The sequence below is a fragment of the Odocoileus virginianus genome, chromosome 2 (assembly GCF_023699985.2).
Source record: "Odocoileus virginianus isolate 20LAN1187 ecotype Illinois chromosome 2, Ovbor_1.2, whole genome shotgun sequence".
NCBI lineage: Eukaryota > Metazoa > Chordata > Mammalia > Artiodactyla > Cervidae > Odocoileus > Odocoileus virginianus.
Window position 1 is genome coordinate 68,855,570 of NC_069675.1, and position 27,161 is coordinate 68,882,730.

Consider the following 27,161-nt stretch of genomic DNA (forward strand, 5'->3'; position numbering starts at 1 on the left):
GGTCATGGACCAGTACCTTCTTGACTGATGGCATTAAAGTACACAATAAATGTAATATGCTTGAATCATCCTGAAACTGTCCCCACCCCTCCACCCCCCACTATAGGAAAATTGTCTTCCATGAAATCGGTGGTCCCTGGTGCCAAGAAGGTTGGGGACCGCTGGCCTAGAGGAGAATGAACCTCACCATCAGGGCCCAGATGCTCAGCACTCCATTCCCCATGACTCACGCACCTGAATGGAGGAAGGAGGGCCAGACGTGGATCAGTGGAAAACAGGCCTCAGCAGTACAGAGAGAATGGTGTGTTCCTGCCCAGAACCTCCAAGGGCCACCACTCTGAAAATTGGGGCCTGCCTGCTCCCCTGACCAGAACAGGGGCTTGCCCAGCAAGGTGCTCTTGTATTTGAGAAACTCTTCTCATTTTCTAGAAAAAAGCTCTGCCTATTGGACTTAGCATCCTCTGCTAAAGCCAGGATACACTCAAGGAAGCAAGAAGCAGAGGCAGCTCAGCTGCTTTATTAAGTCAGTAGAAAAGTAACTATACAGATTTGAGGTGCAAGAAGGGAGACGGGCTGATTGGGCCCCAACCCCTGCGGCCCCACCTCCATGCTAGATAGCTCCAGTCCAGTCCAGTGTCTGAAGCGTGGTCCCCACATGTGTGCATCTGAGCACAAGGCCTATCTGGATGCCCCAGAGCAGCAACTAAGGGTGCAGCCTCTGTGGAGGGCACGAGATCCCATCCCCAGCAGCTGGGCCTGAGCAGAGGCTGAGGGGTCGGGGCCTAGAAGCGGCCCAGCACAGTGGCCAACAGAGCCATGCGGATGTACATGCCGTTCTCTGCCTGGCGGAAGTAGGCAGCTCGGGGATCTGAGTCCACCTCCACACTGCAAGAGAAGGAAGAGTTACTGCCCGGCCCAAGACAGCCTGAACTGGACTGAGTGCAGGCCCCCGCCCCCATGCCCCTAAGCACAGCCCCAATCTTGATGCCAGATCACCTGATCTCATTGACACGGGGCATTGGGTGCATCACCACCATCTTCTTCTTGGCCCGGGTCATGATGTGCGGAGTGAGGATGAACTGGCCAAAGCACTGTGGGAAGGGAGGAGCCCTCGTAAGCACCTCAGGGCCATGGTGGCTACATAGAGCCTGGGCCCCTACCGCCAGTCCCCGGAGGCAGTTATCACAACCGAGGGGCCCAGCCGTCCTGGCTGCTAGTCTGGAATGCCAGCAGCTAAACTCCGGGCTGCTCCTCCCCGCTTCGCACTTACTGCTTCATACTCCTGGGTGGAGCCGAAGCGCTCCTTCTGGATGCGCGTCATGTAGAGCACGTCGGTGTCCGGCAGCGCCTCCTCGATGCTCTCGAATTCCTCCTAGATGGTGAGGCCCTGCCCGGGTGAGCATGGTGCCGGCACTGACCGCCCAAGCCAGGTCCCTCCCCACCCCTTCACGGGAGGCCTCCCAGGGCCTGACCTGCTTGGTGCCACGGGAGGCCACGAAGGCCCGCACGTCAGAGGGCATGCGCAGGCTAGGAGGCGCCACGTAGCGCAGGCTGACGCGGTACTGGGTGAGCAGGCAGGCCAGCGAATGCACCGTGCGGCCATGCTTCAGGTCGCCCACCATCGTGATCTGGGCAGGGAACGGATGGGGGTGGGGGGGCAGCCCGTCACCAGGAGGGCCCCCAGACAGAGCACTCCCCCACCCCCATTTTGAAGCTTTCAGCCTCAGGACCAGAATGGAGGCCTCCTTGATGCAACAGGCCCTGAAATGCAGAAACTGCTTCCCACCTGCCTCCCTCTCCTGACTGTCCCAGGGCAGGCCTCCGAGCCCTGCCTGCACCCTTACTGTCATGCCATTGACCGTCCCAAGCTCCTCCCGGATGGTGAAGATGTCCAGCAAGGCCTGGGTAGGGTGCTCTCCAACTCCGTCCCCTGCGTTGATCACTGGTCTCCGGCAGTGCTTGGCTGCCAGCTGTGACACGGGGACAAGGAAGGAGAATTCTGAGTCTCAGGGACCCCCACTCCCCGCCGCAGTCCCACTTCTCCTGGGTCCCCTCACCCATCTGGCGCCACCTGAGCCCTGCAGTTACAGGAAGTGTCTGTGGGTCCTGCCCAGTCGATCCCTCGCTGGCGCAGAGGCCGGCCTCACCTCCACCGCCCCGGGCTGGGGGTGCCGCAGCACGACGACGTCGGCATAGCAGCTCATGGTCTGCACAGAGTCAGCCAAAGACTCGCCCTTCTGGACGGAGGACGTGGCTTCGGAGAAGCTGAGCACGGCGCCCCCGAGCCGGGCCATGGCTGCTGCAAAGGAGCTGCTGGTCCGCGTGCTCACCTCGTAGAACATGGAGGCCATCACCTTCCCCTAGCAGGCAAGATGCATGTGTGTGTGTGTAGCTGTGTCCATCCTGGGGAGCACGTGGGCTGCTGCCTGCTTCATCAACATGTGCTAGAGGGGTGCCAAGAAAACCCTTCCCCAAAACCTCCCTGTGACCCGTTGGAGCCCCGGCATCTCCAACAATGTGTTCCTGTGAGCTAAAGGTCTGCCTCCAAAAAGCTACTGTTAAGCGTCTGAATGAGACATTTGTTCTCTGGGAGAGGAAATACCCAGTTCTCTTCCACAAAGACATCAGTATCAACCAACGGACTGGGTTACTGGGCCTGTGTGCTGGCACTCAGGGCTCACAGGTCAGCTGCATACTTATCAGAGGAAGGCCACCACGGAGGCGGCCTAGAGCAGCACATCAGACCAGGGCTTACCTATGGAGGGTGTGGACTCCCATGGGGGAACCCAAGGTGGGGGAGGGAGACCCCTCTGACTACTTATGGAGCCCTGCCCACTGGGCCTGTATCCTCAGCCCACAGCCCTGACCCTGACCTTGAGGATGTCGAGGCTCCGCTCCTTCTGTACCATCATGCGCAGTGTGTGTGCCACGTTGAACAGGTGAGACATCTGAGAAAGATCCCGAGTCAGCTGGAAAGGGTGTGGACCCCAGGGCTCCTGGCCCCAGCTCTCCAGATCCTCACAGCTCCGGGTGGCCCCCTCCTCCCTCCCCCAGGCACCTGATCCTTGGTGAACTGCTGGACGGACAGGATATGTTGGCCCACTAGTGAGTGCAGCAGGGGTGAGGTCTGGGGGTGCAGCAGGCCAGGGGTCCCCAGGTTCTGGGGTGACGCCTGTCTAGGTACTGGTGGTGGAGGGTAGCAGATGCCATCAAGGGTTCCCATCAGCTCTGCAGAGTGAGGGGCGTGGCAGAAGAGTCTGGTCAGAGGGCTCCTCCTACCCAGGCCAGATCAGAGAGGTCCCCAAAGGTGAGCAAGTGTGTGCTCAGGGCAGTCTCTCACCTGGCTCAGCTGCCTTCCGGGAGGTCTTCTCCTTTGGCTCCTCAGCTACAAACAGGGCGACAGGACAGATGTAAACCTGCACCTGGGGTGTGTGAAGAGCCCCGGCTTCCCGGGACTCTAGATTACAGTGTCTGTGTTAAACCAGTTCACACCACGGTAGCGGCAGGAGGTTAGCTGAGGGCAAGGGTGGCAGCCCTGGGCATGGACCCATGATTTCCCACGGGGGCTGTTGGGTGTGATCAGCGGTGCCCTCCCGGGACCCTCCCAGCTGGCAAAGGGATCCTAGGCAAGGGGGGCGGCCAGGCCCACAGCAACCGACAACCTGGATTTTACCCCACGCTCTGCTGCCCCATGGGGTCCCAGCTCCCGGGCGGAGGAACACAGCTGCCCATGACAAAAAAGGGCCTGTGAGAAGAGGCTGAGGGATGCCTACCTCACACTGGGTGGGCTGATTTAGGCACAGGGGGTCAGACGAGGATTGGGGCAGTAGGAAGGATGAGGGAAATGGATGGAGGGACTGGAATAGCTCTGAGGCCAAAGAGCCCCCAAACTCGGGCCACCTGGGACACTTCAGGGAAGAGGAGCCTATCCCTACACATGTCTAGGTCCAGGCGGCCCCACCCTCTGAGTCACAGGATCTTTCTCTTACCCGGCAAACCTGGGTCAGAGGCTCGGTGGATCCGGGGAGGTAGGTGGAAGCGGCCGTCGGGGAGTGCTGGGCCACTCCGGCGGGGCCTCTCCGGGGTCTGGAGAGAGAACACCGGGTAGTGACATGACCCTCCTCAACTTCAGTCCCTCAAGAAAAGCCAAACTGCCTCCTGTCCACTCCATCATGTCCCCTCAACCTGCTCTCTCAATGAGCTGCCCCCAGTGGGGGTGGGCCCACTGGCCTCTTCGAGATTTCTCTCTGGTTGGGTTAATGGATTAGTATTTCCCACAGGAAGCCTCCTAAATAAGAGTTAATTTGCAGTAGACAGGGTAGGTGGTGAGGATTTTAACTGTTAAGTGATGGACCTTCCATTGCCCTTGAACCATCAATTAAAACGTTTGTGCTGTTTATACATGCCCCTGACTATACCCCCATGCCCGCCACCCAGCCCTGAAAACTACCGTGGTTAGCTCACTGGCAGCCGGGGCCGAGGGCGTGAGCTGCGGAACAGCACCCTGTGGCCACTTGCGGACGTCCTGTCCATAGCCCGGTGGCACCAGCACCTGTGGACAGAAGGCAGGGAGGGCAAGTGAGCCAGGCAGGCAAGAGGTGGAAGCTGGCAAGCAGAAAAGATGCCCTGGGGAACTGTGCCTGGAGGGGTAGTGGGACCATGCAGACCTGCTGGGGTGAAGAGAACGGCACCCAGTAGGTCACAACTGCCCAGGCCTGGGCCACACACGTACCTGCCCATCAATATAGGCCACCTCCCCGCGCAGGACCACACGGCGGACGGTGCCCTTCACCTTCTGCCCTTCAAAGGGTGTCCAGTGGGCCTTGGAGAAGGGCATGTGGCTGGGGACTGTCCATTCGTGCTCCAGATCCACCTGCCAGAGTCATGGGTCATGCTGGGCACGGGCGCAACGTGCCCAGGACTGGAGATGCCCACCCGCCCCTGGCCCCACCCCTCCACATAGATGTCCTCCTGAGGGGGGTCAGAAGAGCCCCGCCTGCCCCCAGCCCCACCCCACACCTCCACATAGGTGTCCTCTTGGGGGGGCAGGTGGAAGATGCGCCGAGGGTTGTGGTGCAGTCGCTGCAGCACGTCGTCCAGGCTGAGCCGGCCCTCACTCACTGCCGTCAGCAGCAGGGGCAGCATGGTCTCCAGCCCCGGGAAGCCAGGGGGAGGCCGGGGCCCACACTTCTCCTCCACAGTGTGGGGGGCTGGGGGAGAGAGCACCACCCTCAGAACAGTGGCCTCCACGCCTGGGGAGTCACACACGCCACCAGGAAGGGCCTCGCCAGCAACCCCGACTCTAGCTTTTCCTGGGAATCTGAAGACAGGGAAGCTGGGACTGCCACCATCTTCAGGGTCCACACCTTCCACCCAGACACTCTCATTTACTGTTTCCTCGTTTGCTCATTCGTTCTCTCAGTAAATACCTATCAAGCGCCTATGACAGACCAGGAACTTGGTTGGAGTCCCACCTAGACCAAGCCCAGGCATCATGGAGCCCAAGGTCCTGACCCAGATCCCCTGGGCCAGGGGGTACGTCCCGGGCCCTCTCACCATGGTCGGAGGCAAAGCAGTCGATGACGGCCATGTTCTCCCACAGGGCTTCTACGTCTTCCCGGGAGCCAAGCTCGGGCCGAACCTCCCCTTTCCCGGGCCCCAGACGCTCCAGGTCATCACGGCTCAGGAACAGATGGTGGGGTGCCACCTCACAGGTCACCGGCAGCCCCTGCGCCTTTGCTGCTTTAATCAGCAGGATCTGGGGGAGAGCAGGGAGACCTCGAGGAGGGGGGCATCCCTCAAGGCCCTGACCTGCACAGTTCCTGCAGCCAACCTCCCCTCCTGGAAAGTCACGGGGCAGGCGTGCTGAGCCGCCCCTGCCCCCAAGGACCATCCTGATCACCTGGAGTCACTGGGAAAGCCACTGGGGCACCTTTGGGGCTCTCACCTCCTCCTTCCGTGCCACGTGACAGATGTGCACCGAGCGCTGGGTCAGCTGGGCCACCATGAGGATGGCTGCGACACTCTGCCGCTCAGCGTGGGCCACGATGGGGAGGTGGGAGGGCCATGTCTCGAAGTGCTGGGGACAGGAAGAAGGTTCTGGGACCCTGCAGTGCCCGAGCCCTTGCAGGGCTCCTGACCCGCACTGCCGAAGCCTGCTGTGAGGGGGCCCTCACACCAGGGGTACTGGCTGGCTGGCCCCTCCCCCGCCCACCCCCTACCTCCATCCACTGGACCACACTGTCCAGCCGCAGTTCAGAGAAGGTCTCGTTGAGGTAGAGCTTCAGCCCCGCAGCAGACCCAGCCACGGTGCCCAGGGTCCCTGCATTTTCTGACGAGGCTCCGAGGAATAAGGCATAGTCACAGCGGGCGCTGGCCTCTGCCAGCTGGAAGGAATACATTCGAGATAGGGCCCATCAGCACCTGTGCCAGCCTGGCTCACATGGCCTGGCCCCTGGGGAGGGGTAGAAGGAGCAGGGTACAGGGAGGTGGGGGATGTGGGTCACCAGGAAGCAGGACTGGGGCTCACCTTCTGCGCCAGGGCCAGGGCAGGGGCGTCGGTGATGGGGGGCCGGGTATTAGGCATGGCACACACCATGGTGACACCCCCAGCCAGGGCAGCAGCTGTGCCCGAGGCGAAGTCCTCCTTGTGTGTCCCCCCTGGTTCCCGCAGGTGCACATGGACGTCGATCAATCCTGGGAGAACACACAGGCAGCAGGTTGGAGGGAGAGTCAGAGACTCGAAGGGCATCAAGGTAGGAAAACAAGCAGCGACTGACACCAGTGAGAGGTGGCGAAGCTCTCAGTCAGGGGCATCGCGGATGGAGAATAAAGAGCTAAGAGTGAGGAAGATTCTGGGCCCTTCCCACTCTGAACAGCCCAGGGTGGAATGGGCCCCATGGCCGTCCTTCACAGCAGCCCCTACTGGTGTCCAGGAGCCAGGTTCTCTCCCGAGATGCACTTACCAGGTAGCCGCACGAGCTTCTGGGAGGTCATGCAGTCAACGTGCACCTTCAAAGGAGGGGCTGGTCCGATCTGTCCCAGTGCCTGCAGGTGAAAAATCAGGGTCAGCAAAGATTGAAGGGCAGCCTGGGAGCTGCAGATGGGGCTTGGGTTTTCCCATAAACCAGGCTTCTGACTCTCTACATCTATCTTCTCTGTTTGCAGCCACAAAGCCTGATGACTAGCGAGGCCACTCCATGCAGAGATTCCCCAGCCCCAGAGCATGCTCACTTCTGCCTCCTCCCTTGCTGACACTGGCTGCCCCAGTCCCAGTGCCCGGGGTCTCAGTTACCTCCACAAACAGTTTGGTGCACTTGATATCAATGATGAGGGGTACGGAGAAGTCAGCGGCCAGGCGCCGCGTGCGGTAGCCCTTGGTAACGAAGGAAGAAAGACGCCGGCCCCCGGCCCCACGCATAGACAGGTTAATCACGAGCTCAAAGTTTTTCTCAGCGAGCTGCTCCAAGATGCTTCGCTGTGGTGGGCACTCTCCATCCACTGCCTCTTCAAAATGCCAGTCCACAGCCGTCACCTGTGGCCCAGAGATAAGACCAGAGCAACCTAAGCCTGGCAGGGGGTCAGGGGGCCAGCCTGAAGGCAGGGGAGGTGGCCCAGGAGCCCATGAGGAAGAAACTGAGGACCCACAGGAGGGGGACCAGGTCATTTCACTTTGCTGCAGGCAAAGCATTTTTCTTGACCGGAAAATCTCTACACTATGGTTACCAAGGAGTCTGCAATATGGAGCTCACACAATACACAGAGAGAGGAAATTATGGAAGGAAATATGCCAGAATGTTAACAGTGGTGGAGAGATCACGAGGGATTTTTTTCTCTCATTTTCTGTATACTCTACTGTTCTACGTGGAACAGACGATTCATACAATGATATGGAAAGCAGGGAAACAGGGAGAGAATCCCACGTGCTCTCACATCTCAGGGTGGGCAGTGGCAGGGTTGGGGGGGGCACCCCATACCTTGACGCCATGCTCTGTGTAGAAGTCAGCGGTGCCCAGGCTGGCATAGAGGCTGTAACCCAGGCTCTCCAGCAGCCTCACAGTTGGGAGCAACTCACTTTTGTTCTGAAGAAGGGAGGATGAGGTTGTGTTTCTCCTGTCCTCCACTTCAAGTTAGCCCTGGCCCAGGGAGCCATGGCCATCTGTACCTGCCCCCTCTGACCTCTTCAGGGCCCACCCTACCCTCTACCCTACTACCCCCCATGTGGGTTCTTACCTTATAGCTGCCAATGGTCAGCAAAATGTTCTTCTTGGGGATCTTAAAACCAGTGCTGAGCATGGCCTTGAGGTAGGCCTCACAGCGGCTCTCCCCAAAGCCGGCCACTTCCCCAGTACTGGTCATCTCCACACCCAGCACCACGTCAGCACCCGCCAGGCGGGAGAATGAGAACTGGGGCACCTGAGGGAGCAGGAGGTGAAAGCAGCCCACATCCCTGCACCAGGAGGGGTGGCAATGATCCCCTCTCTCAGCCTTCTCCAGACAGGGTGAGCCTTCCCTGTGCTGCCCTACATGAACCCGCCAATCGCTGGCTACTTCTCAAACATGCTTGCGCTTCCCTTGGCCTCCACGAGGCTACTCCCCAGCCTTGGAATATTCCTCAACAAGCTCGGCAAATCTCAAATCTTGACTACACTCCAAGGCTCAGTCCAAACACCACCTCTTTTCTTGAACCTTCCCTGGTCACCCTCTATGGAAATGGCACCTCCTTGAGCATTTCATTTTGGTCTCTACTCTGCAGGTTTATCACATGCTATTCTAGAAACAAGCTGTTTGGGACCCGACATCTCTTGCCTCCCATCACTAGAGTGGACGCTCCTCAGGGAGGAGGGCCATCTTGTTGCCCTGACCACCCAGCAAGGCCTTGCCCACAGGAGGTGCTTGCTTTATACGGCAATGGACATAGAGCTCGGGCAGCAGGTGAACTCCCTCCTGCTATCTGCCTCCCTGCTGACCGCTAACCTGGGGCTTCAGTCTTCCTTACCTTTACCCCCACAACTCCAGAGCCAGTCATGAGTCCCACAGGCTCCACTTCTTCCCCCATGATGACCCGTGTCGCCAAGGCTACTAGGTCCACACCTAGTGTCTTGGAGACGAAGGGGAAGGAGCGAGACACACGCACGTTGCATTCAATGACTTTCAGCTGGTCGTCCTGGGCAGACAGAGATTGGTCAGGCCTTCTGCAAGTGGGCTTGTGACACCACCCCACTGAATCGGGTCTTCCCCTCACTCATCGTTCTGTGGGTCATCAACCCAGGACAGGGGGCAGGTTGACTGTCACAAACATTGTGGGCCTGAGATGTGACCCCACCCCTCCAGCTCTCCTCCCCCAATGAGGGTTCCCCAGCACAGTGGCCAGCACAGAACAAAGAGGCGCCACGGTCCTCAGGTCCCTTTCTGTAGCCCCATCTCATTACCTTGGCAATGAGCTGCAGATTGAAGGGTCCTGTGACTTGAAGCTCCTGGCCCACGGCATGCACAATGGCTTTGATCCGCTCCAGAGTTTTGGCAGTGATGTCCTGTGGTGGGGTCACCAGTGTGGCATCACCTGAATGCACACCTGCGTTCTCCACGTGTTCAGAGATGGCAATAGCTGCCACCACACCATCACAAGCCACAGCATCCACGTCAATCTCCTATTGGGGCAATGTGCACAGGGCAAGATGGTGAACAGCAAGGGCTATTTCCTTTTCTCACTTGCCCCTACAGGAAGCTTCCCTGCTTTTAAGAGCCCTGGCACAACCCGTCCTTCCCAGATCAGAGACAGGGGAGTCGCCTCCGTGGCTGAAAGACTGCTTTCAGAGACTCATCTGCAGCCTCCCACCTTGGCCTCCTGGATGAACTTGGAGATGACCACGGGGTGCTCCTTGGAGACAGCTGCTGCACTGCTCAAGAAACGCTCCAAGTCCCCATCGGTGTAGGCCACGTTCATAGCAGCACCGCTTAGCACATAGGAGGGGCGCACGACACAGGGGTACCCCACGGTCTGGCAAAACTGGCGAGCAGACTAAGGGCACAGGGAGCTTAGCTGTGTTGCACGCACTCACCCATGATGCCATCTGGCCTCCAGCCCCCACCCAGGCCTCAGCCCACCTCTAGGTCACTGAGCTCCCTCCACTGAGGCTGGCTGATACCAATGGTGTCCAGGAGCCGGGAGAACTTAAAACGGTTCTCAGCTGAGTCAATGGCTTCTGGGGAGGTGCCCAGAACCCGACACTGCTGCCGATGCAAAGCCATGGCCATGTTGTTGGGCAGCTGCCCACCCATGGACAGGATCACACCTTCAGGGTTCTCCAGCTCATAGATGTCCATCACCACCTGCAGTAAAGGAGGAGAAACAGGTGGTGGTTAACAGATAGGGTCAGGGGCCTGAGCCTTCTTGCTCACCGCCCTTCATCCTTCACCCAAACCCCCTCAAACCTCACAAGTTCCAAAGAGTCTGAGGTTTGCCAGCCACTCCTACTTGACGGGCCACCCAGGCTCACAGGCAGCCTTCACCCATCTCACCTCAAAAGAGATTTCATCAAAGTAGAGTCGGTCACACATGTCGTAGTCGGTGCTGACTGTCTCTGGGTTGTAGTTCACCATGATGGTCTTATACCCCATCTGCAATAGGAGGGGAAGGATATTCAGCAATCAGGTGGGTGGATAGCATGAGGAAAGGAAGCCCAAGTCCCTACTTCAGAAAGTACTGCCTTGGCTGTCTCTGAAATAGCTGTACAGGACGCCTGCCTCAGGAGGGAAGGTACTGGAAAAGTAGACATGGAGTTCTGGAGAGGAACCACACGTAGGGCACAGGACGGCCTAAGGGCCCCCCAACCCCATTAAAGCCCTATGATAGATGTGAGGCACAGCAATGAATAGAAAGCGCCAGGATCGAGTATGGGTGGAAGGCGGCTGCGGAAGTTGATCAGTACAGCAGAGGGAACCATATGAAAGATGAGCTAGGAGACCTTTCGGAGCTGCTGGATGCAGCCCACAGCACACCAGTCAAACTCGACGCTGGAGCCGATACGGTAGACGCCAGAGCCAAGGACCAGGACATGAGGTGTTCGAAAGCTGAGGTCATGGGTGGTGCCCCAGTATGTCAGGTACAAGTAATTTGTCTGGGCCGGCCACTCAGCTGCAACTGTGTCAATTTGCTTCACTGCTGGGCAGATCCCTAGTTCCTGACGCAGCTTGCGAACAGCCAGCTCTGTGCTAAAGGAGAAGGGTCAGAAATATAGACCATGGGAGTGGGGAATGGCCTCAGCAGAGGGCAGAGATCAAGGGAGGGATCAGAGAGGAAAATCCCAGGGATGAAGGGCAGTGGCCTCCAACACCCCCCCTCCACACTTTTCCTCCTGAGGGCCCCTCAGGAGTACAAAGGTTTTCTGCCCCAGATTCTCAGCCTGAGGTCCTCCCACCATCCCTGACCTGAGGACTGCGAGGGCAATCTGCTTGTCTGAGAAGCCAAGGCGCTTGGCCTGATGCAGCAGGTCTGGGGGCAAAGGTTGTCCACGGTGTTGCTCCAGCAGCTGGGTGTGTGCTATGATCCGCTTCATCCGGTGCAAGAACCAGCGGTCGATGCGAGTGAGTTCATACAGGCGATCCACTGAGTAGCCAGCCCACAGGGCTGCTGCCACCACGAAGATGCGCTTGTCTGTTGGAGTCTCCAACTCCTAATGGGGAGAGGGCAGACAAGCTAAGCTTCAGTTTCCTCACCTATAGAAACAAGTCTAATGATACATCCCCATAATAAAGAGAAATGAAACCACAGAATTCTCAGCAAAGTGAAAACACAGAAAAGTCCACTAGTGACTGGTGCTAGTATTACTGGTAACAAGCTTGGGGGCCGGGGACACAGAGAAGAAGCAGGGTACATTTTGAGTGCTGTCACGGGTACACTTACCATATCACTGACGGGCTTGACCGTGTGATCAAAGCCCACGCAGTTCTCATCCACCATGCGCAGAGCCTTCTGGAAGGCCTCCTCAAAAGAACGCCCAATGCCCATGACTTCACCTGGAGAAATATGATGTGAGGATTGAGGGCCAGGGGGCACTGGTGATGCCCAGAATGTCGGTAGTTCTGGGAGAATTGTCGTCAAATCTCTGGGAGGTTCTCAAGGCCACAGTGGTGGGATTTACGTTGTTTCATTGAGAATCTTACACTTGCAGCTTTTTATCCCTACCATTTTCATGTGGATATTGAAACAATCACAGAGGCCCAATCACTGATGGTTATCCATTTATTTGGTTTCCTTTATTCACATTGTGATGATGTAATCTGGGATCTGGCTCACACTTTAAAACTTTTTGAAAGTCTGGGTAGTAAGATGATCCCATTACTCTTTGAATCCACTCAGGGTTAATCATATTTCCAACTACCACTCTAGAGTACTTCTTCCAAATGTTTTATACAAGATTATAGTTTACATAAACATTTATCCTGCTTTTCCCCTCATTGTAAGCTTTTCCCACATTAGTGTGTGACTTTGTTACCAGCAGTTTAACTCTTGTGTGATTTACCATAAAGTGACTGCTCACTCACTGAAGGACATTTAGCTTTGAAGTGTTCATGCTGTAAATAAGGTGGTAATGCTGTCTGGGATTTAGTTTATCTTCTGAGGATATATTTTCAGAAGTGCATAGGCAAGGTAAGTTTTCTGGCCCTTGATAAGCATTAACTGCTTTGTAGAAGTTTGTGCTTTATAATACAAAGTATTGGGTTGGCCAAAATGTTTGTTTAGCTTTTTCCATAAGCTATTATGAAAATGCTGAATGAAGCTTTCGGCCAACCCAATATAAATTTAACCAATCTTTTAAGAAGTGTGTATAATCATTTAAAACAACTTTTGCCAACAAGTAAAAATAATTCTCTCATTTTAACTAGATTTCTTCTAACTACTATTAAGAGGAAACTTCCCCCCTACACCCAGGCCTGCTTACTGATAAAGTTTGTTCATGTCCTCTGACAATTTACCCTAGAGTCTTCAAATCTCTCTTACCAAATGTATTTTTCTATTTACAATTCTAATATGTTTCTTTAAAAAAAATTTCAAAAACTTCAAGCTGGTACTGGTAGTGTTAAGGAAGAGGATGAGCAATTTTGTTCAATTTCTTTGTAATGTGGTTATATTATAAAAGTTTTTACCCTGGGTAAAAGAGAAACCCAATGCACTCACATGCAAGCCTAGAAAAATCCTGGAATCATATAAATCCCCAAATTAATGTCTGTGTGATGACTATAGGTGATTACTCTTCTTTGGTAAAACTACCTTTTCTAATTTCTCAATGGTTCATGCATCTTACTTGTATAATAAAAGTTACAAAAAGTTACCAAAGAATATCAAATTCCAAGAATACTCAGATGTAAAATACTTAAATCTCTCATCTAGGAATCAATCTTTTTGATTGTCCTATTTTCAATCCACTTCTCTTAGCTACAATTTATGGCTTCGTTCCCATGTTTATTATAATTTTCACATAACAGAAATTCATCTCCAGAAGGAACAACTTGGCAGTTTTGTAAGATTTCTAAAAATCAACTAATATCTGAGCTTAGACATACAAGTTTAAAGGCTACTATTGCTGTTAATGGAAATTTGGAGCACAGTAAAAAGCTATTATTCTTAGCTGGTGGCAGCTTGGTACATGCACATGCTTGTTTTAGTAGAAATGTTGTGGAGGACAAACTAAGGGAACTTAAAGGGTCACTGTAAGGAAGCGTACTAACTCAATTACAGCATTCTTAACACTGCCGAGAGGCTGATCATATCCATTCATTACTAATTGTCTCTGTTTCTATGAAATTTCTCTTACATCCTGCTCTGATCTTAAACATTGTATTGAAAAACATTTGAGGGACTTCCCCAGTGGTCCAGTAGTTAAGACTCCATGCTCCCAATGCAGGGGCCTTGGTTTGACCCCTGGTCAGGGAACTAGAGATCCCATGTGATGCAACAGAGTTTGCATGCTACAACTAAAGAAAGACCCTGCATGCTGCAACTAAGACCCAGCACCATCAGATCAATTAATTGTTATTATTTTTTTAAAATTTAATTTAGTGACCATGGCAGGAAGTGCCCAGAGAAGATACACTTGGCATGGCTGCCACTGTGCTGACTTGGCCTTAGAAGAGTTCACAGTAAACAGCAGTCATTTCCTTGAAACACTGGTATTTAAACAAGCATGAAGAACAAATTGTCATTGGCCTTAACAGCCTGGGGATAAGGCCAAAGGCAAAATGCTATGAAACACTGTAGGTGGAGTTTCATGGAACTGGTCTCACCCATGAAAGGTAACACAGTGTAACAGAGGAACATGCAACTAGCAATAGATCCAGTTTTCAGCTCTTGGCTCTGCCCTCTACTCAGCCAGACACTTTCCTTCTGTGGGTACCTGCTTACTCATTTGTAACACAAGAGTTAAGAGTCTGATGGCTATCACCCCATTCCAAGATTTCTGACATGCCATCTGGGGAGTGGAGGCAGCGTGTGTATGGATTTCCAGATGCCTTGGATCCTCGCCCCTGGGGAGAACCGCTATCTTAGTTGGAACTGTCCCTATTAGTTCTGAGAAACCGCTCACAAGAAGCTGCTCATACAAGAGCTGAAAGGACATGCCAGGGAGCTGACTGTATAACATTCTAGGTTCTTGGGACGTGTGGGACCCCGTGAGGTGATCTGGGGAGGGGTCTCTTGGGATGTGTCTCTCACCCACGCTTTTCATGCAGCTCCCAATCTTTGTGCTGACGCGGAGGAACTTGCTGAGGTCCCAGCGAGGAATCTTCACCACACAGTAATCCAGACTGGGTTCAAAGGCTGCCGTTCCGCCTGTCACCGAGTTCCTGAGGGCCATCAGGTGGGGTTGCCAGGAGGACAGAGAAGAAGATGTATCTGGTGAGCTTGCAGATAGTGTTCTCCTACCCACACCCAGGCCAATGTCCTTTTCCTATTCCTTGTCCCATAAACGTTTTTATTTTTTCCAGCTCCCATGATCTCACCCCCACCCCCCACCCCATCTCTTCCCAATCCCTGTACCTGAGTTCTGGCAGAGGGATGCCTAAAGCCAGCTTGGCTGCCACATAGGCCAGTGGGTAGCCTGTGGCCTTACTGGCTAGGGCAGAGCTGCGAGAGAGCCTGGCATTCACTTCAATGATGTAGTACTGCAAAGCCAAAGAACAAAGATAGAGTGACTAGATAACTGGCCTAGCAGGCCTCAGAAAGGAGAGGTCTCAGAAAGGCAGGACAATAAAGCCCCAATCCTATCAAAAATAATCCTAGCTTCTGCTCCAGTGTCTGGAGGGTTAAAAGGCTTCTTGGCCTAGAGGCCCCCAAATTACAGACGGTGCTCTAGCAGCTAGAGTATCAGCCCCACGGCCTGGAGTCTCACCTGCTCAGACTCAGGGTTCAGGGCGTACTGCACATTGCACTCCCCGACGATTCCGAGGTGCTGAGTCACCTTGATGGCTGTCTGCCTCAGTAGCTGGTACTCCCTGTCATTTAGCGTCTGGCTTGGAGCCACCACAATGGACTCCCCGGTGTGGATACCCAGCGGGTCTAGGTTCTCCATGTTACACACCTGTGAAGGGAGGGGCCCATGAGGTCACTGCCATAGGGAGTAAGGAGGGGCAGGAGGCTGCATCCCAGGGTCCTATTGCCTCTGGAGACGCGCTCATCCTGGGTGTGAGGACACCGAACTCTCAAAGACTCAGCCCTGCCCGGGCTCTTACAACAGCTCACGCTCCCTTACACCACTGCCTCTCCCCCATCACTCACCGTGACACAGTTGCCATAGGCGTCTCTCACCACCTCATACTCAATCTCCTTCCATCCTTTCAGGGACTTGTCTACCAGCACTTGGCTAGTATGGGCAAAAGCTGGGGCCACGAGAGCAGACAGCTCCTCTTTGTTAGAGGCAAAGCCAGAGCCCAGGCCACCCAAGGCATAGGCTGCACGCACCAGCACAGGGTACCCCAGTCTCTCAGCAGCTGCCTGGGCCTGCAATGAGCACAGATGAATAAACAGATTAGGTCTTGACTGCATGTTGTGCAGAGGGCTCCTGGGCCCAGAGAAAATATGCTGTCAAGGAAACGCCACCTATCTACCCCCACCAGCCCTTGAACCTGCTCAAGAGAATTCGCTGCCTCGCTGGGGGCCACGTGCTCTCCGATCTCTGCCATCCTGGAGGCGAAGGCACGCCGATCCTCAGTCAACTCAATGGTCTCCACAGGTGTGCCCAGGACCCGGACTCCGTACCGAGCGAGCACCCCAGCCTTGGTCAGCTCCACACCACAGTTCAGAGCTGTTTGGCCCCCAAAAGTCAGTAACACACCATCTGGGCGCTCATTACGTATCACCTGGGGGAGGAGGGAGGAGTAACAGGCATTGAGACCCTGGGGTTAGGGAGCGGATCACAGAATTGACACAGGATCGCCTGGCCCATGTGGATCCTCTCTGCAGTCCAGCCTCGCCTGAGTCATACCTGGGTTACGTAGTGAGGTGTTATGGGGAGGAAATAGACCTTGTCCGCCAGCCCCTGTGAGGTCTGCACGGTAGCGATGTTAGGGTTGATCAGCAAGGTCTGAATGTTTTCCTCCTTCAGGGCCTTGATCGCCTAAGGGGATAAAGGTGGCATATCAGCCTCGACTAGAGAAGCAAGACTTTTGGTCTCAGACCAGCATTTCTCTTCCTCTTTCTGGACTTTTCTCCCTTTCCTGGACTCTCAGTCCCTAATAACTGACTTCTCACCTTTCTCTGTATTCCCCAGTTCGCTTGGGTCACTTCTTCCCTACAACCAATGTTCATGCCTAAGCCCTATTCATCCTGAAGGCCACACACCCAGAGAGGCAGCAATGGACACACTTTACCTGAGAGCCTGAGTAGTCAAACTCGCCAGCCTGGCCGATGGAGAGGCCCCCAGAGCCCAGAATCAGAACCTTTCGTGGTGCTGTAAGCCCAGAGCCTGGGGTGGGAATCCCAGGAAGACAGAGGCGCTCAGCCAGCCGCTCTCGAACTATGGAAGCAAAGAAAGACAATACATTAGAGTTGAACAAGACCTGAGAGATCATCTAGATTAACTCCTCACTTTACGGAAGAAACCAGAACAAGTCATGCCTCTAATGAGTGGCAGAGGCAGGACCAGGAACCCGGACTTGTGACTCTGGAGTTCCTTTGAATGGAAGAAGCATGAATGAATCACTTTGGCTTGGTTGCCTTCCCACACCTCCTGTCTAACCTCCCAAACACCTCTCAGTTTCCTGAGGCACATTCATCTTATGCCCACCCTGGAGCCTGTTCTTAGAGCCCCAACCTATATCTACTCAAGTGCTTACCTGTCTGGCCCCCAGGGTTCCCAGCTGTAGCTTCTTTCACAGTTTCCAGAAAAATGTCAAAAAGAAGTTCCATATCTGAAGGGCCAGCTTGATGCTCTGGGTGAAACTGGACACTGTTGAAGAGAGGGGATGGTGAAAACTGCCATTGTCACTGGGTCTCAAAGGTGGGTAGTGGCAAGGCTAACTGAGGCCCACTGCTGTGATTTCTTTTTTGATCTTCAAGTCTCAGTGGGCTTTAGAGCTACAGAGATCCAGGCATTGTGCCAGAACCACGTGGGCTCACCTGAAGAAGGGCAGGCTCTCATGTACGATGCCTTCATTGGAGTGATCATTGGCATTGGTGAAGAGAGGAAGCCAGCTTGGTGGCAGTGAGTCTGTTTCCACAGCAAATCCATGGTTCTGGGATGTTAGAAAGCAGCGCCCGGAGCCCACCAGCAAGCATGGCTGGTTATGGCCTCGGTTCCCGTATCTGGAGGCAGAAACATCCTGAGTCACAGGCCCCTCTCACCCTCCCTTCACTCCTGCACCAAACCCAGCTCTGGCTGATCTCATGATTCTCACCAGCCCCCAGTCCAATTTCAACACTAATAAACACCAACTCTATTCTATTCTCATTCCCAAGCCTCCCCATCCCTTGTGTCCCCACCTCATCTTGTAAGTCTTGGCCCCAATGGCTAAGGCCAACAGCTGGTGTCCCAGACAGATCCCGAAGATAGGTCGGGGGTTTGGTTCAGATAAAACACGGCTCAGTGTGGATACCAAGCTGGGATAGGAAGCAGGGTCACCAGGGCCATTACTCAGGAAGAGACCCTCATACTCTGGAGTGGGCAGAAAAGATGATATTAAAATCCATAATTCAACTAGAGAGACACACCATTAGAGCAAAAGCCCTTTTCTCCCCCTTCTTCTCTGCAACTCACGTTGACTTTCAGCAGCTGGACCGAGGGCCAGATCTTCCACCCATGCTGCTTGTCTGAGGTCTTTGTACAGACCCAAGCTACTCACCTTGACTGTCTAACGCGTGGTCCCAGGGTACCACAGTGACCTCTGCCCCACGTTGGCACAAGCATCGGACCTGATTGTACTTGAGGCCACAGTCCAAAGCAAGGATCCGAGGGGTACCCCCTGCATTGAATACCCGTGGAACCTGAGGAGTAAATGGTTGACAGCTGTGAATAGTAGGTATAATATGCCCACAACCTGTACTCTGGAGGCCTTTTCCAGTTCTCCCTCAAGTGTTTACAACCAGTCTGGACACAGTGTAACTACTGTGCTTAGCATGAAACACTCTTCGACTCTCTCTATACCTTAGTGGAAACCTCCGGCACCAGGGGGCGGGCATTGGGGTCCAAGAAGGGCAGGGTTGAAGGTTCTGTCCCATCCTGGACCAACTTGCCCAGCAGAGACCCTTGCTCTCGCAGCTTCTTAGTCAGCTCCCGAGTGTCCACTCCTGTTGAAACAGCAGACTCTGAGAGATCACTTCCCCAGTGCAGTCATGCAGGAAGTTAAGACTTCAATTCTAGAGCCTGAGTCACCCACAGCTGTCCTCTGGGCATCAAAATCCTGGGCTGTCCTTCCAGAACGACCCCACCATGAAGTATTCTTGCCTCCAAGTATCACATTTGAATTGAACCACCACCCCAGATCTGTTTACAGAAGGTAATACCAAGGGACAAAAGAACAGGCTAAATGACAATACAGGAATATTATCAAACAGGTTTAAAAAAAAATTTAGAAAACTGGAAAAATTTTAAACACTCCCTGGATATTTGATATTAAGAAATTACTGTTAATTTTTTAAAGGTATGGTAGTGTTATTGTCATCGTGTTTTTACAAGGGTTCTTTTTTTATAGATATTGAACTCTCGGAAGATGAAACAATATTATATCTGAGATTTGCTCCAAAATAATCCAGAAGTTGTAGTAGTGGTGATGAAATAAGTTTAGCCCTGAGTTGATGAAACTGGGGATTCATTATCCTATTCTCTCCTTTTGCATGCTTGAAATTTCCCATCTGAGTGAGAGCTCAGTTCCTTCCCCCAGTCTAAACCTTTCAAATCAGGTACATTATATCACAAAACCCTGGACTCAAGTCCCAAGGGTCCACAGAGAACTTCTCTTAATTCTTTCCACCTGGGTACCCATGTTCCCTCCAGACCCAGGAATGCTTGCACCATACCTTGCAGGCCAGGTATGCCATGCTGTTGCAGCCACTCGTGCAGAGTGCAGGTGGCACTCCAGTGGCTGGGTGTGGGACAGCACTCTCCCACCACCAGTCCTGCCACGTGGATCCCCGAGGATTCAAACCACTGTCGATGGAAGGAGGAGACGGTGAGGAGCCCAGGGCCACATAACTCCCCGAGCCATCTTTTCCCATTGGAGGGCCATGGACCCTGTACTTCAGCCACAGTGAATGACCTGTCATTCCTTTAACAAGCCAAGTACCTCATGCTTCTGCCTTTTATCACCAATGCTGCCTCCCACGTGAAACACTGAACACAGGGGCCTGGGGGGCCTGATGGCACTGATATGACAGTGATAACTGAAAGGACATTTGCCTTTCCCTCCCTTTTTTTAAATCTCCTTTTCCATGAAGTCACCCCTATTCTCACCCACTGCAGCTGTGCCTCCTTAGAATTCATTTAAGTTCACTTTTACTTCCACTTGTCTTGTTATTTACATTGTATTACCAATGTGTTCATTTGTCTTCATCAGAGAATTTTGAACTCAAGAGCAAGATACCTGACATATGATAGTTAATGAAGTTTACAGAGGGCCCACTGCACGCCAGGTATTGTAACAGATGCTGGGGGGCAAGCATGAGCATGAATAGACAAGGTCTTGTCTTCAGGATGTTAATTTGCTACTCAGGGAAGCAGAAAATTAAGGTAGTGTAGATAACAAGATCATATTCTCAGAGTGTGATAACAACAGTACAGAACAGGAAGGGGCATAGCACCTTAATAAAAATAAAGACTCAGGGTAGAATATTAGGCATGATTATTACACCCCCTCCATAAGGGATTATCATTTTTAAAAGCAACATCTTTGTTACTCAATACAGAAGCTTATAATAACTAAGCAGAGAAACAGGCTGTTTACTGGGGAGGAAGTGGCATATTTAAATTACATCTGCTTTGTGGTAGAAGGTTTAAGAAAGATGAATGTTGAGATTGTTCTTTAGGGATGTGAAGGCTAGTCTGGCAGAAGCCTCCATGGCTAGATGGTCGAATCTGCACTTGGACATACATTTACGGCATATATGCTGCAAAAGCATCAGTGGTGGGTTTGTGGCTCCTGGAGGCTTTACTCATCTTGGTTCTGTCAGGGCCTCAACTTTGCAAGTGTATAAACTCAACTTTGACATTGTATCTAGAGTTGACAGAGCTGAAGACTGATGTAAATTAACCAAGATAATGCATCATAAACTAGAACACAGTGAATTCATAGGTCGTGATGAGGAGTGGTTCTTTCCGGAATAACAGGCATGTCTATTACCTAGAGTTTCTTCTCCCAAGTGTCAGGGTGAGTGGTGAAAGCATATGAAGAATTAAAGTCTCAGTAAGCCTAGTATCAGAATAAAATGAGTTTTGAGGAATACTGCACTGAGGCTATGGTGACTAAGATGAACTTGTTTTGGTTTGTTTTTTTACTTGAACTCTCAGAGGGCAACTTAGTTTCCAAATTCCAGAAGAGGAACAGGAAAAACTTCACTGAGAAGGACACTGTTTTCTTATCTACATGTTAAGAACTCTACTGAAAAGTGGTAAAAAATGAGGCAAGGTAAGTAAAGCAGGTTTAGATGATAATCAGCTTAATTGGTTTGGTAGGGAAACTTGGACTTACTATCACTGAGAAGGGTGTGACCCTGTATTCCAATTTCTTTCCCATTAAATTATACACTCTTAAAGCTTACCTCTCATCACAAAAATCTCATCGGAGCTCAGACTCTGGCTTGGTCCAGCACTTTGTGCCTCTCAAGGCACCTAACAAGTCGCGCACAGGGCCTGTCTAGCACTTCAGTGTGTATCAGCTTTCTCCAGAATGACTATCGGAATGGCAGTGTCTTCACTAACAGTTAATAGCTACTGATTCGAAAAGGAATGTAGAACAAGCATTGGTGTTGGCTACCTTGCTGAGCCCGAACTCATCCACTTCATCTAGGGGGATGCCGTAGTTACCGATCAGGGGGTATGTCAGCACTAAGATCTGTGCTTTGTAGGACGGGTCAGTCAGAGCCTCGGGGTAGCCGACCATACCGGTTTGAAACACTGCAAGAAAGAGGCAGAGCTGGGGCTTAGGCAGGGCATCCTTCGGAGCACTGCCCAGAGCGATGAGAATCCCCTTGGGCCGTAGGGATACGGGAAGGTGGGGGGGAGCAGGCTAGGGAATGGCGGGGGAGGGGGTGTGCAGGCGGGAAAATGGCGGGGTCTGAGCAGAGTAGGCTGGGCAGAGAGGGGCATCAGAGAGGCAGATGAGGTCGGCAGCCAGCCCGGACTTGCTTACCCACTTCCCCGGCAGTCGACACAGCGGCCCCAAAGGGCTGGCCCCGCAGGACCGACCCGTCCTCCAACACCAGGGCGGCCATGGGAACGAAGCTCAGAGGCGGGGGTGATCACAGAGAAGAGGGAAAGCGCAGCAAGTCCCAGTCGATGCTAGAACCACCAGAGGACTGCGCGCCCAGAGTCGATCCACGTGGCTCGCCGCGCCGCTGTCTAGAGCCAAGCGCTGTGTAAGCCGCGCAGGAGCCCAGGAGCTCTGGACCGCGGCAGACTGCGGCGGCGCAAGCAGCTGGCGGCGTGAGGGGCGGGGCCGGGAGCGTGAGGGGCGGGGCCAGGGCGGCTAGCGGGTTGGGTCACCTCTTACCAAGCGCGAAGGTAAGGGAAACCTGTGAAAACCAGCTCTCCCCCGAACCAGCCTTTCCCACCCCAACCAAGAGACAAGAAGAAAAAAAGAAAAACTGTTTATTATGGTCAACATCACAAATATGAACTGGTACTAGTCCACTCCCGGACTGGATGTCTACAACACACCAGGGCTGTGCAAATTTCCATCTTCCTTCCATCGGAGGCCTCTGCCTTGGCAGGATCCGCTGATGAATGATGTCTAGGAAGCAAATCTCCCTGACTCGGTTAAGATGGGGATGATCTTTAGGTCAGTAGGAAGACCTGTGTGGTTCATGAAGCCTTGGCTTTTCGGCGTTGAGTCCCCCAAAGAAGGATGGAGATGGATAAGGTGGTGGATCCCAGAATACCAAAGAACATGAACAATGGGAAGGAGCCCTGTGAATAACAGACCAAAAAAAACTTCATATAGGGCTACATGAAGGGCTTACAACCTAACATCCAGTAATTTCCTAGCATATCTGTCTCCTCAGCCAGGGCAGTTTTCTTCTAGTTTCCTTCTCTAGGTGCTTTGCATCAGCTGCTGGTCTTCTTTTAAAGAGCTATCTATGCATATCTCTTATCCCTAATTCCCTGGTGACTCAGATGGTAAACCATCTGCCTGCAATGTGGGAGACCTGGGTTCGATCCCGGGTCGGGAAGATCACCTGGAGAAGGAAATGGCAACCCACTCCAGTACTCTTGCCTAGAAAATTCTATGGATGGAGGAGCCTGGTGGGCTACAGTCCATGGGGTCGCAAAGAATCAGCCACGACTGAGCGACTTCACTTTTATCCCTAATTAGGAGGCCTCATTCCTCACCTGGCGCATACACTTGTAGCCATGGAAGCCATCAGCACAAACACACTGCAAGAGACCTGGACCATCAGGTACACAAGATCCATTCTCAGGACATATTTCTGAGAGCCAGAGAAAAACAGAGAACATCACTGGATTTCATTAGGTATATTTCCCATATATCTCCTTCAGCTTAGATTCTCTCAACTATTTCTAGGTCAAAGGTACAGTGGAAAGAAGACTACAGATAATCAGAACACTGTCATGATAACAAAATAATTTTAAGATCTTTCTTTCCAAAGGGTTAAGACTTCTGAGCTATGACAAACCTAGACAGCATATTAAAAAGCAGAGACATTACTTTGCCAACAAAGGTCCATCTAGTCAAAGCTATGGTTTTTCCAGTAGTCATTCATGTATGGATGTGAGAGTTGGACCAAAAAGAAAGCTGAACGCCAAAGAATTGATGCTTTGGAACTGTGGTATTGGAGAAGACTCTTGAGAGTCCCTTGGATTGCAAGGAGATCAAGTCAGCCAATCCTAAAGGAAATCAATCCTCAATGTTCACTGGAAGGACTGATCCTGAAGCTGAAGCTCCAATACTTTGGACACCTGATGCAAAGAACTGACTCACTGGAAAAGAGCCTGATGCTGGGAAAGACTGAAGGCAGGAGAAGAAGGGGGTGACAGAGGATGAGATGGTTGGATGGCATCACCAACTCAATGGACGTGAGTTTGAGCAAGCTCTGGGAGTTGGTGATAGACAGGGAAACCTGGCATAGCACAGTCCATGGAGTCGCAAAGAGTCAGACACGACTGAGCACCTGGACTGAACTGAACACTTCGGACACCTGAACAAAAGGCACTTAGGCAATTTTACCATCCTGATCTAAAGTAGAGAATACAAGGGAGGAGGGGTAGTTTCCAGAGGGGTGGAGATGAGACAGCATACCTGGATCCTCAGTGCTGTTGCAAATATTCCTTTGTCCTTCGCAGCTTTGGTTGTTTACATAAAAAGTGACAGTATCCCAGGCATTAATGCCTCCAGGACAGTTGACATCTTGTGGCAGTATCCTGAACACAACACAGGCAGTCATAACATGCAGACCAAAGTTGCTGAGTTCATAGCACTGCTTCTCTTTGGTTCTCTCCCCCACCCCACACTCTTACTCACAGAGTCTGGAGCTGAGTAAAGCCATGGAAGGTGTTGACCAAGTCACCCTGGAGGGGGTTTGCCTGCAGGTCTCTGCAAAGCACACACTGTTAGCACTGTGCTCTAGGAAAACACTTTACTTCCATTCACACATCTTTCTGGATGGTAATCCAGTTCTTATTCTGAGTTGTCCAAATGTAGATAATATTCAAACATCTTTTTAGAAGTCCATCCTCAAAGACTTTCCCATCAACCCTATGCCAACGTCACCTTTTGGGAAGGATAACTAATGACTTACATGATGGTAGCAGTATGTGCTTGAGGAAAGTTTGGACCAGGGTCCTTCAGAGAGCAGTTCTGGAGATCCAGCCTGAGGAAATAAGGTAATTAGTGAAACTATGTATCTTTCTCCTTCACCCAGGGTAAGCTATTACAAACCCCTTTACAGCTAATATTCATTGAGCACACCTATGTCAGGGCCACAAACTAGGCACTTTGGTAGATGTTTTAATCCTGCATTGTCCAATTAAGTAACCACTAATACATGCAGCTACTTAAATTTTAAAAATTCTGTCCCTCATTCGCACTAGTCACATTTCTTCAATATCTATTGCTGTCTATTCCTTTACTTAATGGAATAGTGCCTTAATATTTACTTAATGACTACTAACTGCAAATATTACTTAAGCCTAATAACTGCAAAAATTGGGAGAATTAAAAATAACATTCAGTATCTTAGCTTGCAAGTTGTTTATAATGCACTAGGGGAACAAGACCATCACCCAAAATAAAAAATATATAAACATTAAATTGGAATGTGAGCAGTTTATAAAATTAACTTGAGTGGTACGGACACTAAGGATTAGAGGAAGTGAAAAATTAAAAGGTCTTACTCTGGCATTTAGTAGTACAGAGTATTCACAAAAGATGTTGGAATTAAAGGACAGATATGTCCTAATTTGATGGAGGAAGGCAAGTTTAGGTAAAGAGAGAGGCTTGAACAGAGAAACAAAGGTGGTCTGCTTTTGGAGGTAGAAGAGTCTGGCTGAAGCCAGACTCTCCTGGAGGGTTTGAGTGGACAAGTAATTGAAAGTAATGTTGGAAAGGTAGGTTGGGCCAGTCTATGATAGTTCCTGGTTTGTACTTCATCCTAGGGCCACAGACAATTATAAGTTTAATTTTAAAGCCAGAGAGCAATAGTGGAAAGAAACCGGTTTTCTGAAAGTTCTATATAAATAAGTATTTAGATAGATAAGGGAATGAGGAGAATGGAAGCAAGACAAGTGACTTTCTGAATCTGAAGTGAGGGTGCTCTGAAAAAGGAAATGTTTAATAAGGATCTATTATATTTTCTTCACATATCTGGAGAAAAGTCAAAGGAAATTAAAAGAGATCTAGTTTGGGGAGACACCTGCATAATGGTTGAAGCTGTAAGAATAAGTGGATTCTCAAGAATGTGAGGGGAAAACAATGCAGGAAGTAATCTGTATAAGGTGAAAAAAGAGAAATTTGCCTCAAATATGAATTAATGAGAAGAGAAAGAAAACCATATTTCATAGTGTCCTGGAGGCCAAAGGAGTCATTTCATGGAGACACTACAGTAAATAAGCCAGAGAGTTGATAATAAATGAAAGAAATAAGGTTAAAAAATGCTCAAAATTATGACTTTTATGCATTTTTCAACCAGGAAGAACCACAGGGTTGTTTAAAGTGTTAGTCACTCAGTACATGTCCCATGCTTTTCAACCCCATGGACTGTAGCCCGCTAGGCTCCTCTGTCCATGGGATTCTCCAGGCAAGAATACTGGAGTGGGTTGCCATTTCCTTCTCTGAGTGATCTTCACAACCCAGGAATCAAACCCAGGTGTCCTGGACTGTAGGCAGATTCTTCACTTTGCCAAAAACAGATTTAAAAGTCTGAGACTCATGGTTTAGATGCCTCAAAAATATGTACGAATATTTATCCCCAAAGCCAATCAGGCAAGCCTTGAAGAATCCGGTTTGGGAACTCTTTTCCAGTACCCAGGGAGGTCTTCTCCTCCCTCACCCCAGGATGGTGCCTTCCCCATTCAGGCAGCAGCGGGCTTGCAGCGTTAGCTCTGGTGTCCGCTTGCAATAAAGAGCCACTTCTGACAAATTTTGCACTCTCCCTGGACACTGGGTGCATATCTGTAAAAGAGAGAAAACTATTAGAACTCCAGAAAGAAAAGCCAAGGAAAAAACAAAAAACAACCGAGGCTCAAACGTTAACTGCCAGTATACGTTCCAGAATTCCTCTAACACAGGGCCTTTATGTCAGATTTACTAGAAGACACATTTCTTCCCCTGCAACCAGGCGCCAAAACAGCGCACCAAATTTCTGTACGGATCTTATCCAGGGAAGGATCTCATTTCTGAGAATTACTATTCGAACACATTTATAATGCCCTCTCCAATGACTTCTCAACCTGCCAGCCCCATGTGACCGGGTGTAAAAGGACTGCAGGTAGACAAAGAACTCATCAAGCATTACAGAAAGTAAAGTCCTACCAACGCACGCTAGCCAGCGGCATTAGAACGCCGTGAGCTTGCAGAACGGCCGGAGGACTCATTCGTGGAAAGAACTTATAGTTATTCGAATATTAAGGAGAGAGGAGGTCAAATTTCAAACGTCTTTGGACGTCAGCAGGGCGAAAGCGACAGCGGCGTTCAGTATTCGGGAGTGGGAGCCGGCTGGGTTACGGCTAGGGAGGCCCCAGGGACGAAATCGGGGCTGCGGCAGGCAGGGGAGAGGGGAGAGCCGAGGGCCGGCGAGCAATTCTTTTTCAACCCAACCTTTAATCTGCTTCAGTACCTCGGGTAGCGCCAAAGCCCTTGCCACGCTCAGAACGAAGAGCAGGGCGGCAGCCCAGGGAACCAAGCTCAAAGGACTGCCGAGCCCGCAAAGGACCATTTTTCGCTCTCTCCGACCTACTCCACAGATCGCGAGACTTGCGCGGGAGGCCCCGCCTCCCACC

At 51.7% G+C, this 27,161-nt stretch overlaps 2 protein-coding genes across 4 annotated transcripts; both read right to left on the minus strand.

The window, feature by feature from the left end:
• Positions 1–501: 501 nt before the first annotated feature.
• Positions 502–22,105, minus strand: CAD (carbamoyl-phosphate synthetase 2, aspartate transcarbamylase, and dihydroorotase). Of its 3 annotated transcripts, XM_020886268.2 has the most exons (45): positions 21,838–22,105; positions 21,463–21,602; positions 19,511–19,640; positions 18,639–18,781; positions 18,337–18,478; positions 17,978–18,149; positions 17,615–17,800; positions 17,332–17,444; positions 16,867–17,012; positions 16,482–16,613; positions 16,123–16,356; positions 15,776–15,997; positions 15,390–15,578; positions 15,038–15,162; positions 14,714–14,844; positions 11,906–12,018; positions 11,431–11,675; positions 10,968–11,214; positions 10,522–10,620; positions 10,108–10,332; positions 9,839–10,021; positions 9,432–9,650; positions 8,999–9,166; positions 8,233–8,415; positions 7,977–8,081; positions 7,295–7,534; positions 6,966–7,047; positions 6,530–6,696; positions 6,222–6,386; positions 5,948–6,079; positions 5,557–5,758; positions 5,020–5,210; positions 4,733–4,873; positions 4,451–4,552; positions 3,990–4,086; positions 3,674–3,724; positions 3,341–3,385; positions 3,059–3,228; positions 2,874–2,948; positions 2,148–2,360; positions 1,845–1,970; positions 1,473–1,628; positions 1,271–1,372; positions 997–1,091; positions 502–885 (listed from the first exon to the last, which is right to left on the minus strand). In XM_020886268.2, the coding sequence occupies exons 1-45, from the start codon at positions 21,917–21,919 to the stop codon at positions 783–785; spliced, it is 6,729 nt and encodes a 2,242-aa protein (XP_020741927.1). In that variant the 5' UTR covers positions 21,920–22,105; the 3' UTR covers positions 502–782. The 3 variants fall into 3 exon arrangements, with proteins under 3 accessions (XP_020741927.1, XP_020741928.1, XP_070306372.1); XM_020886269.2 differs by lacking the exon at positions 3,674–3,724; XM_070450271.1 differs by lacking the exons at positions 502–885; positions 997–1,091; positions 1,271–1,372; ... (2 more) ...; positions 2,148–2,360; positions 2,874–2,948 and having other exon boundaries at positions 3,142–3,228; positions 3,663–3,724.
• Positions 22,106–22,278: 173 nt separating this feature from the next.
• On the minus strand, positions 22,279–27,138 carry ATRAID (all-trans retinoic acid induced differentiation factor). Its single transcript, XM_020886206.2, has 7 exons — positions 26,999–27,138; positions 26,213–26,334; positions 24,464–24,535; positions 24,187–24,258; positions 23,965–24,086; positions 23,037–23,134; positions 22,279–22,613 (listed from the first exon to the last, which is right to left on the minus strand). Exons 1-7 carry the CDS (start codon positions 27,095–27,097, stop codon positions 22,509–22,511), a joined length of 690 nt encoding a protein of 229 aa, XP_020741865.1. The 5' UTR covers positions 27,098–27,138; the 3' UTR covers positions 22,279–22,508.
• Between the last annotated feature and the right edge of the window lie 23 nt (positions 27,139–27,161).